Genomic DNA, 12,210 nt, shown 5'->3' with positions numbered 1-12,210 from the left:
ACTGTATTGAGTACTAGGTTAAGAGCTTTAGATTTTGTTTTAAGGTTTTGTGGAGCCATTCAACATTGAAGAGTAATTGGCAAAAAGATTTTCATTTCATTTATAACTCAGTCCATATAGTATAGATGAATGGATTGATATAAACTTAAAATGGTTGTGTTTAACATTTTTATCAACGATGAAGATGTACAAAGTTTGTTTTCTCATTAAGTTTTCATTTGTACTTATGAATTGAGAAATAGGTTGGATTATGAAATTATCATATCAAATTATCTTAACAGGGTGCCAAGATGCGTTGAATCTAAATCGTTGACAATTTCTTTAGATAAATGGAAGATTTTGCCTTTCATTTAAAGGAATTTTTAAAAAATTCCATGAGGATAGTTTGATTTTGATTTGGTCAGCAGTACATTTGGAAAAGGTGTATGGTTTTAATGAAGAATTAGTTGTATCGGTGGAAGTACCTCATCTGGAGCAAGTTCTTGTCTGGTTCGCTCTGTTTAGACTTTATTTGCAGTTTATAGTGCCACGCTGAAAAAAATTGGAGTGAGTTTAGGAAGGAGCAAACAGGATGGCAGAGGAACTTAAAGCTGTTATGTTTCATGAGAAATTAGGGTACAAGGAAGGAAGGTCATGACAGTTGTCTCTAAAGTAGTCCAGATTGATCAGTATGACTCGAAATACGATCCAGTATAGTACTGTTTTTATATTTCCAGCACCAATTCCAGCGATCGCCAACTTTTTTCCTCATTTCCTGTGTTCTTTGAGTATATAAATTAAAAATTTTTTTTTTTTTTTAATTTTTAAAATTTTTGAGACAGAGTCTCTGTCTAGTTGCCCAGGCTGGAGTGCAGTGGCACAATCCTGCCTCACTGCAGCTTTGACCTCCTGGGCTCAGGTGAGTCTTCCATCTCAGCCTCCCAAGTATCTGGGACTACAGGCACATGCCACCATGCCTGGCTAATTTTTTTTTTTTTTTTTTTTTAACTAGAGATGGGATTTCACCATGTTGCCCAGGCTGGTCTTGAAGTCCTGGACTCAGGCAGTCTGCCTACCTCAGCGTCCCAAAGTGCTGGGATTACAGGCGTGAGCCACTGTGCCTGGCTAAGTACATACCTTTTAGGTATATACTATGCTGGTATCTTTGAAGGATAATCAGGAATGTGAAGATATTTGAGAAGGTAGATACAGGTTATAAATAGTGCTAGAAGGAAGCAATGGATACATTTCAACTCAAATTCTAGTTTTTGTTTTTTTCTGTTCATAATTTTGTGTAAACTTAGTGATTAAATTGCCTGTAAAAATTGTTTTCAAGACTGGGCACAATGGCTCATGCCTGTAACCCCTGTGCTTTGAGAGGCTGAGGTGGGAGGACGAGTTAAACCTAGGAGTTCGAGACCAGCCTGGGTAGGCAACACAGGGAGACCCTGTCTCTGTAAAATACTAAAAAAAAATCCGGGTGTGGTGATGCAAGCCTGTAGTTCCAGTTACTGGAGAGGCTGAGGTGGGAGGATGGCATGAGGCCAGGAGGTTCAGGCTGCAGTGAGCCGTGATTGTGCTATTGCACTGCACCCTGTGCGACAAAGCAAGACAGTGTCTCAGAAAAAAATCAAAAACCAAAAAACTGTTTTCAGAACACACATCCAGTCTTTCTGAATTTTTATTACGTTAAATTGGTATTAATAGTCACACATTATTCTTACTGGACTGAAAATATCATGTAATGCGTGTTGAAATGTGAGTATTACCATAAAAATCAGAGTTAGGGCTCTGGACTCTTTTAACAGATGAGGAAACAAGTTCCTGTAACATATAGTTAGTGGTCGGGGCCTAAATTCTTTCTTATTATTTTTTAAAGAGCTAGGGTCTCTCTATGTTGCCCAGGATGGCCTCTAAGTCCTGGGCTCAAGTGATCCTCCTGCCTCAGCCTCCTGCATAGCTGGGACTACAAGCGTGCACACCATGCCTAGCTTCTTTCTTTTATTTTCATCCCTCATTTTGAAAATATTTATATAATTTAGTTAATATTCTTTTTTTTTTTTTTTTTTTTGAGACGGAGTCTCGCTCTGTCGCCCAGGCTGGGGTGCAGTGGCCAGATCTCAGCTCACTGCAAGCTCCGCCTCCTGGGTTTACACCATTCTCCTGGCTCAGCCTCCTGAGCAGCTGGGACTACAGGCGCCCGCCACCTCACCTGGCTAGTTTTTTGTATTTTGTAGTAGAGATGGGGTTTCACCGTATTAGCCAGGATGGTCTCGATCTCCTGACCTCGTGATCCGCCCGTCTCGGCCTCCCAAAGTGCTGGGATTACAGGCTTGAGCCACCGCGCCCGGCCTAGTTAATATTCTTATAGGAGATCTGCTGAGGGATTTTTAATTCCCTTCAAGAGGAAGGGGCACTTTTATAGGCTATTGCTATTGTGGACTGGACTATTAAAATGATTACTTTAAAGACTTTTTCTGTTGCTACTTATTATCCCACAAAATATTATTTTTATTTTACAATCTAAGATGTGACCAGATTCAGTTATTTACTTGAGAAAAACTGAGCATGGATTTTGGTATAGCAAATACTGAGTTTTAAATTTTCACTCTGGCTACAAATAAATGATTGTTTTTTAACAGATCAAGAAGTTGGTATATGTTTACCTGGTTCGATACGCTGAAGAACAGCAGGATCTTGCCCTCCTGTCCATAAGCACTTTTCAGCGAGCTCTGAAGGTAAATAATGGAGTGGGTAGGCAAATAGCTACAAGGTTTCTGCAGAGTTGAAAGTGTGTCATTTAAAGAAGTGGAGCAATAGTCCACTAAATAGCACAGTAGTGTCTTGAAAGAGTTAAAGGCCTCCTATAGTGCCTACTCAATACACTTAGAAAATAATTTATATAACCAACTGAAACCTTGCTGTATATGTTGCAGCTTCTGTATGTTTGTTTATATTCAATATAATTATTTTCATGCTTCAAAGAACTGTTTATCATTATACTAGTTGTTGAAAGTGTGCGAAGGGGGTTATCAGACATTTTTAAACATGAAATTGACGACCTGCAGCATTTTATTATTATTTAAGTATAAAAACCCAGCATATTTAGTAATAAATGACCAACTAGAATTATAACTATTACTTTTATTTAAAACATTATTAAAGAAGTAAACATTTATTTATTTCTGTCTTTTTTTCCCCTTCCCATATACTAGTTGTTCATTTTAAATTAAGTAGCTTTCTTTTGCTATTGTTCTATAACACCCTTTAAGCACCTATTAACTACATCTTAAAGATGTCTTTGAAATATTGTAAAGTTGAAAATTTGGTGAATATTTTTGCACTGTTTTTAGGACCCAAATCAACTAATTCGTGCAAGTGCTTTGAGAGTTCTGTCAAGTATTAGAGTGCCAATTATTGTACCTATCATGATGCTTGCTATTAAGGAAGCTTCTGCTGACTTATCACCATATGTTAGGAAGAATGCAGCCCATGCAATACAAAAATTATACAGGTAGGTGCATTGTTAACAATATACAAAAGATCTCTAATGTTACATGGAATGTTGTAGACCACAGAGGCTTATTTTAGTAGCTCTTTTAGCTAGCCCATTCTTATACTAAGTAAATCCAGTGACCGTATGATGGTATTTTCCCGGCTGCAAACATTCCTTACACATCTTTAATTTTGTTTTGGCTGTAGAGATGCTATGCAGGTTTTTATTTGTGAGGCTGTTAGAGCCTGTGATAATTTATAGATTTTACAACTTAAGAATAATCAGAATTTGAATTCTCATCTGTATAGTCTATCTCATGTACGCATATGCTTGTATTATTAGAAAATTGAGATTTTGTTTTTCCTGTTTACGGTAGAATCTTAAGCGTGTGATCCTCTCAACTCACTTATATTTGTTTTCCCTTCTATCGTTGTTCCTGCTGCTCCCTTCCTTGTCTAATTCTTTTCCAGAGCTATTTTATTAAGTAATTTAAAAAAGTGTAGTGATTTGAAATATAGTGCTATACCATATCTGTGTGATATTTTAGAAATGTTATGCAATATTGCACAATGCCCTGATCTCTGTGGAAAATTTACTGTCCAAATAGAATTATCTACAACAATTTGGTATTATTTTCGGCTGTCATTTATTCCTCAAGCTTTTTGAGACTCTCTTCTGTTTCTGATGTTGTATTCACAGTATCATGCTAGGTGTATTTAGATGTATGAAAACAGTAGAGGATGTGGCACTTAATTATGAATAGCATATCATGTATTTGCGGAAGAAAATCAAAGACATGCCATAATTAAAGGCAATCTATAACTGAATAAGATATTAGCACTTGATATATATGTATATACAAAGGTACACTAGCAATGTCTTTGATAGGACAGGGACCTATCATATTTTGTTACCAGAAAGTAAAGATGTAATGAGATGGGTTTGGTAGTGAAATACTGCTTTGAGAAGGAAGACTTAAGCTGAAATTTGAAAGAATTAAAAAGTTTGTCCAGATAATTATAATGCTTAATAATAAATATATGTGTTTGTAAAAAGTGAAAACTTTTTTTCCTGTGTTAACTGTCAAACAAAGTTTTATCATGCTTCTCACTCACCTTTTCTCCTTATAAACTTATGGGATAAGATGCATGCTCCCTGTAATGATTTAGAAGTCCTATCACTGGGCTTCAGTATATTTCAGCCTCAATGCTTGCCTCTCCTTGCCTTGAGCTTATGGTCTGTTAGTATTCTATCTCAAATGTTTTAATCTTATTACTACCTCTTATTTTTCTTAGTTTTAGTTGGCAGATATGCATGTCTCTATCAGTGAACTAGTATGATATAAAATTCTTATTTGGAAATTCTCCATATTTGTTTTTGGCAAGTATGTATCCATAGTAAAATAATGACTGCTGTCTTGTTATTTTTTTCCTCCCATTTGAAAAAAGAGTTTGTGGTTTTATCTACTTAGTTACTTTCTTGAAAGTTTCCAACTCTTTTAGAAGTGAACTTATTCTTTCAGTACTTTCTTAACTAAACCATTGATATCTGGTTTAGTTCATATGAACAATATTAGAGGGAAAGATTAGGACACATTCATGAGAAAAACCATCCCATTTTACGTTGTTTGTTTTTTCTTTATTTCTAACTTATAATAATTCTTGCTCTCCTTTCCCTCTTTAAAAGTTTCTCAACATCCTTGAATTGGTGAGCTTGTTTAAAGCTAGAATTAAAGGGAAAAAATTAATATAAGTTCTTTTTATATTTTTTAGCCTTGATCCAGAGCAGAAGGAAATGTTAATTGAAGTAATTGAAAAACTTCTGAAAGATAAAAGCACAGTAAGTAATGTCTTTTTATGTCTTTGAAGTAAAAATGTGCTTTATTTACGTAGTATCATTTACCATTATATATTTTATATAGTTATATTTATTGATTTCAAAATGGTATAAATATTAATGGCACACAGGCCTATTTTTGAAGAACAAAAATTTTCATGTAATGAGAAAGATTGCATTTGGAATTTTAGATCATTAAGTGTTTCTTCATCAGAATCTGAAAAAAGGCAAGTTGGGAAAAAAATATTTTTGTTTAACCTGTGGCTAAGTGGTTAACATGGTAAGATCAAGGAATAGAGGTGACTCATGGGGGATGTGAGTTACTAGTGTATTAGTATCTTAGATGGGGCTTTTAGTGTATTAGTATCTTAGATGGGGCTTTTGTACCCACTTTTTATGTTTTGAAACTACTGAGGAAAAGGATTCCAGGTCATCTTAGGATGCTATCATCAGGGAGTATGTGCTATCTATGCATAGCAGCTATCTAATATAGTAGGCACTAGCCCCATGTAGCTGTAGCTATTGGTTTATGGCTTAGCATTTGATCTATCCTGGATGTTCAATAAACATTTGATTAGAATGTGTATTCTGCTGTTGTTGAGTGGAGTGTTCTATAGACATCTGTTTTATCAACATCTGTTTTTTAGTGTTGTTCAAATCTTCTACTTTGCTGATCTTATGCCTACTTCTTCTATTCATTATTGAAAATAGGGTATTGAAGTCTCTTTAATTCTGTCAGTGTTTGCTTCATCTATTTAGGAGCTTGGATGTTTGGTGCATATATGTTTATAATTTTTTTAATCTTCCTTTTGTCATTGTAAAATGTTCCTCATCTCTAGTAACAGTTTTTGTTTTAATGTCTGTTTTGCCTGCTATTCTAGCTTTTTTATGGTTTCTGTTTCCATTATATATCTTTTTCCATCCTTTTACTTTCAGCCTGTTTATATTTTTGCGTCTAATGTATGTCTCCATAGACAGCGCGTAGTTGGCTCTTGTCTTTTTATCTGATCTGCCAATGTGTGCCTGTAACTGCAATGTGTAATCCATTCACACTTAATGTTGTTATTAATATAGTTGAATTTGAAGCTCTCATTTTACTTGCTTTTATATGTTTCATGCCTTTTTGTTCCTCTTTTCTCCTTTACAGCTTTTTCTTAGATTAAGTGAATATGTTCTAGTGAACATTTTAATTCTTTTCATGATTTTTTTCACTATGTATTTTTGAAAATATTGTCTTACACTTGGAGATTATACTTCTAGTTTCTTTCCTAGACCATTTAGTAAATATCTGTTAGTCTGTAGTATACTAGAAATCATTATTGCATTTCTTCTATGCATAGTTGGCATAACGTAGGAGGTAACCAAATATAGATTGATTATAAATGAAAACAGAGAAAAGCAATTTGATTCCTTTTTGTCTTCTGTATGACAGGCATGCTATCTGCCAGATATGAAGTCAATATTATTAATATTATGGTTAACTTGATTTTAATAATTTCAAAAAATACTTAGTTTTTTTTCTATTATAAGTGCAAGAGATTGACTAAGTACCATGGAGAACAGTAAGATTTACAAGAAGCAGATCTCTCATTTTAATGAGGTTTACCATCATTTCTGCTACATTATAGACTATGAGAAATTCATTGGGTGGCCTGGGAATGAACTCTGTCTGTATAATATGTGCATGTCTTCCCAGACAGGATACAGCATATCATAGGTAAAAACAGCAGCGTTTGAATCAGGTAGAACTGGCTTAATGTCTGAGCATCTGCCACATAGTATATGTACCAATTCTTTTTGAGTTTTAGTCTCCAGATTTGTAGGGTTTGTAATATTTAATTTATAAATTTACTGTTTGTGTTGAAAGAAAGAACTATTGTATATAAAAAACCCTCAGCACAGTTCCTAACACCAACCACATAGGATGTTGTTAAAAATTCCAAATAAGAAATAAGTACTCAAAAAGGAATGTAAAGAATACAATATCTGTGTAAAATTGAAATGTCTCTTTCCAAAATACACTAGAAAGAAAAAAATATTGAATACTTGTTCATCGCAAGTATGTAATATTTGTTGAATGACTGTTGAATTAATTTGTTACATTCTTGGTAACAGTAATTAAGTGTGTAGTATTGTTTTTAATGTCTCCCCCACCCCCATGCAGTGGTTTCATGCTCAGTGTTCATAGGTAGATTCTTTGGGGGCTTTGGTGGCCTACCCTTTGTGAAGCACTCGTTTTTCCTAAAGTGTAATATGCTATATGTTTATTTTTTAAAAATTTAATACATATTTCTTTTTCTGTCCATAGTAAAAAAACAAAGTTTTTACTGACACCTGTAATTCTGGTGGTATAGCACAGAGTTCCTTCTAGCCTCTTTCCTTTTTATATTTGTAACTTCCTATTCAACTTTAAGAAATGTGGCTCTGGCCAGGCACCGTGGTTCTTGCCTGTAATCCTAGCACTTTGGGAGGCCAAGATGGATGGATTCCTTGAGCCCAGGAGTTCGAGACCATCCTGGGCAACATGGTGAAACCCTGTTTCTACAAAAAAAAAAAAAAAAAAAGAAGAAGAAAAAACAAAAAAGAAAACAAGAACCGCGACTTCTATTTCCACAATCTATTTACATTTTTACTGAGTCCCAGAATGCAGAGAAACTATTGCTTCAGAATTGCTAGTACTATATCTCTGTGGGGTATACAGTAGCATGGGGCCTAATAATTAGAGTTAACTATTTGTTTAGAGTTGTTTTTGTCTTTAGTCTTTTTTTTTTTTTAATGCTATGGTAAATCAAAATTGCTTCAATTATTTATATCTTTGAACTCATTATGTTGGTATGTAAGAAAGCTATTGATTTTTTTTGAATGATAAATTTTATATTCTTTTTTACTGAATTCTATTGTTTGAGTTAATTTCCTCATTCATTCTCCTTGGGGGTTTTTTGTTTTTTGGTTTTTTTGGGTTTTTTTTGCATGACAAAGGGTCTTTGCTTTTAAATGATTATTAGTACACCAAGTAGTAACATGTAACAAGTTCTTGAATTCTGTTCTCTTTGATTAAGTAACTAAAAGTGGTCCAAACAATTAATATTATGGTTAACTTCATTGTTCTAACCACTAGCAGGAATGGACTACCAGATGTCGCAGAAGAAGGCCAAGACTTCACCCCTCTTCTGCCTAAACTACTTCCGGATGGTTCTCTTCTACTGGGTCTCCTCTACTTTAGTGCTGCAGCTGCCTTGGGATCCCAGGGCAGCAGCCTCCTTGGCCTTGAACTCTTTCTCCCTTTGCAGGCAATATTATTCAGTTTCACCTTGAGCTGCTGCTTTGGTCTGCTTCTGCCTCCGTTTCTTTCACTGCAGGTCTCAGACACCCTTTTCAGCAACCTGCAGCAGCTGCTGGATCCCCTGAGACTGACTGGCCATGACAGCGCCAACTCTGAGGCAGAAGCAAGCGGCCTAAATCTCTCTTTTTTTTTTTTTTTTTTTTTTTTAATTAGAGAATGAATCAGATCTGCAAATAGAGATGTTTTACTTCCTCTTTTTCAGTTCCTAGAACTCTAATTTCTCTTGTCTAATTATATTGTTTAGTGCCATCACTGCAGTTGTATTCAATAGTAGTGGAGACGGTGGGCATTCCATCATTGCAGTTGTGTTCAATACTAGTGGAGATGGTGGGCATTCTTGCCTTGTTTCAGGCTAAAGGAAATGCTTACATTGTGTTTGCATTAAGAAAGATGCCTGGCCCTGAAGATTTTATCTTTGAAATATAGTACTTTTGCAAGGTGCTTCAGGATTTCTTGATATGGGTCAATTGTTTTGCCTTGGTACTCATTGAGTCCTTTTAGAATGTAGATTCAGAATTTATATTATCTCTAGCAAAGTGGTTTTTTTTTAAAGATTATAATTTTAAATATTAACTCTTATTTTTTTTCTTCTTCAGGGATTCCTATTTTATGCACATTGGATCTTCTTTGCCTGTTTTACATTCCAGCCATTGTGTCTCTAAACATCTTTACTTCTTTCTTTATCTCATTTTTATTTTTTTAGTTCTTTTTCTACCTTTAATATCCCTTTTTAAATTTTCATTCAGTAATTTTATTTGAAGGACACCTTGCAATTTAGTCTTCATGCCTGATTATTTTTGCCGTCTTGATTTCTTTCCTGGTGTCACTCAATCCTGAGTTCTTTTGTTAATTTATGATAACTTTAAAACATTTATAATTTATATTTATATTTCCTATTTTCAAACGCTTCTTTTGAGGGCATTTAATTCATTTTGAAGTGTTGTGTTGTTTCCTTTTGTTTCATCATTTATATTTCTTTGTCAGTAATTTTAACCAGTTGAATTGTTTTGATTTTCATTTTCTGTTTTTAGTACTTACAGATTACTTGCATCTTTTTATTTCTTTGGACAGGATTGGTGATTTGATTTTGAGGTAGCTTGCAAGATTCCTAGTACAAGAGTACCTTCTCTGTTAGAATTGCAAAGTATGTTTTCTTTGTAGATGGCCTTTTGGTGGGAGGATATGCATGCATAGGACCAGTATATGTTCCCAGACTATTTTGAGATATATTTTATAGCAGCCTAAATTTTTCTCTCTTCTTTTCTTTTCTTTTTTAGGCAGGGTTTTACTCTGTCACTCAGGGCTGGAGTGCAGTGGTGTGATCATGGCTCACTGCAGCCTCGACCTCCCCAGCACAAGCAATCCTCCTGTCCCAGCCTCCTGAGTAAATGGGACTATAGACATGCACCACCATGCCCAGCTAATTAAAAAAATTTTTTTGTAAAGATGAGGTCCCATTGTGTTGCCCAGGCTGGTCATGAACTCCTGGGCTCAAGTGATCTCACTTTGGTCATGCAAAGTGTTGGGATTACAGGCATGAGCCTCTGCACCTAGCCCCTCTTATTTCTTTTTTCCTGTTATTTCACAGTTTCCAAAGGACTGCTCTCCCCTTACTTTTTTTTTTTTTTAAAGCTAATTTTATCCATGAAACTTTCCCTTTCTACACAGCCTCATTGAGTCATCCTCTCTTTCAAGTCTTTTCGTTATAGTCTGCTCTGATCTACCAAGAATCTTTTCCAGTATTTTCACACTTAGGATGTTCTTTCTCTTTCCGTTGTTGATTTTCGTTTACTTTTAGGCCCACCATTAACTTCTGCTTGCCTTGTTCTAGGCATTTTTTTTCTATACTGTTGTAGGTCTTTGAGAAGTTTTGTGATACAAGCATGAAAATAGTTATCTGGAATTTAGGGTTTATATTTCTACTTATATATAATTTGAGGTTTAAAGATTCTCTGTTTTGAAGTTAGGCTTAAAGCATAGGTTTTGGTCCTTTGTTTTTTTTTTTTTTTTTTGGATTTGGGTTGGAAGAGTCAGACATACTTAGGCACCATTAACTTGTCTACCCAGTATTTAAATTAGCTGTATTTTGAGAATGTTTTCTGTTAATTTTTTCTTTTGTGTGATTATAATCCATTGTAGAAAGGTTAAAAATATTCTACACAGTTATTTGTGGATCATATCTTAATTATTACCTTTTTTTGGACACATGTAATTCTTTATTGGAGGAAGACAGGTACATTTTTCCCCTGCCCCCCCCACCAAATTTTTAATGTCAGCATTGGCATTTAAAATCAATAGAGGATCAAAAATCACTTTCATTTTTAAAATCTCCCAATTAAATGTACCAGGTCTAATTTATTTCCACATTTTGAAAAGGAATTTATTTGTTGCCAGCAGCAGTTTTTTGGGATCATTATTACGATGATGACATTGGTGTTGCTGCTGATACATATACATTTGAAAGATGTTGATCTATTAAACTTTCTTCATTTAACCTCTGTTGATTTTGAGGCATACCATCTGTTGCTTCTTTTAGGCTAGAGGATATTTTTTTTCAATTGAGATCTCCAAGAAAATTAGTTCCATAATTCTAATTTTAAGGAAAGACGGAGTTATAAACATATTAAAATATAATAGAATGGCTTTTCTCTTTTACTAAAAACCAGTATGTGTCATATGAATAGTTTTTTCCTAAAAATAGAATATTTTAGTGTAATTTAGGTAAAAGATATTACAGAAACCTTACAACTGTAGTCAGTGGACTTAAAAGGGGGCATCTGATCTATATTCTGTCATCTCCAATCAACTGTTACCATTTTTCTTTATATAATTTTTTATTGTTTATTCTTAAATTTTATACCATTTTCATCTACCTTCTCAACATGTCCTAAACACTTTCCTACTTTACTACAAGCCTTTTCTAATGTTTACATATGAATTCATTTTTAAAATTAGTAACACTTTCTCTTGTTTTTCTTTAAAATGTAGCAATCCATAGTTGTTGACAGTATTTTCTTCATTACTTTAGAAGCAGAGTGGTATTTATTTCCTTTTCCTTTCAAGTTAATCCTAAAGAAATCCTTTTGATAGCATTTAACTTTCTAATAGAAAACAGAGTTTCTTAGGAAAACAAATTAGGTCAGTGCCTGCTGAAACACTGATTTATTTATATATTTTTGAGGACATAAAATTTCCTCTTTTTAATTTTTGCTCCAAAATTATGTTTAATGAATAGATTGGTAGTTTATAGCTAAACTGTAGGGGTAAGACACAATTTTATAAGTTATTGATTTAATGTTCATAAAAGCCCCACTGTTATGTGCAAAAAACACACCCCTGAGTTTGTGCAGATGTTTTATTGTGATAGATCTATTATCCAGCTATTAGAAGATAAATGACTAATCTTTCCCATTTTCCATGCCTCAAGAAAATTGAAATAAGAAGGGGAATATCATCTGGGCTGTATGATTAGGGAAGGTTGGATAGCCATTAATTTAAGGGAAGGAAATCTTGGCAGCATTGGCCAACTTATACCATATTATCAATCAAATCTTGA

At 34.3% G+C, this 12,210-nt stretch overlaps 1 protein-coding gene across 6 annotated transcripts in view; it reads left to right on the top strand.

Annotated features, from left to right (window-relative positions):
• The window catches only part of AP3B1 (adaptor related protein complex 3 subunit beta 1), a 301,940-nt gene that overhangs the window by 68,116 nt on the left and 221,614 nt on the right, over nucleotides 1-12,210 (top strand). For 5 of the 6 annotated variants that reach the window (XR_001903494.2, XM_003899849.4, XM_009208653.4 and 2 more), the window contains exons 4-6: nucleotides 2,622-2,717; nucleotides 3,333-3,493; nucleotides 5,248-5,314. Coding sequence is in view for 5 of the 6 variants with exons in the window: in XM_003899849.4 (XP_003899898.3) it covers nucleotides 2,622-2,717; nucleotides 3,333-3,493; nucleotides 5,248-5,314 (324 nt within the window). In the remaining variant the exon portion in view is untranslated. Of the gene's footprint in view, nucleotides 1-2,621; nucleotides 2,718-3,332; nucleotides 3,494-5,247; nucleotides 5,315-12,210 lie in introns of those variants that run through there. The other variant, XM_021939489.1, reaches the window with a different exon arrangement.

This window comes from Papio anubis, chromosome 5, assembly GCF_008728515.1.
Source record: "Papio anubis isolate 15944 chromosome 5, Panubis1.0, whole genome shotgun sequence".
NCBI lineage: Eukaryota > Metazoa > Chordata > Mammalia > Primates > Cercopithecidae > Papio > Papio anubis.
This window is presented reverse-complemented; position numbering and strand designations above follow the sequence as displayed.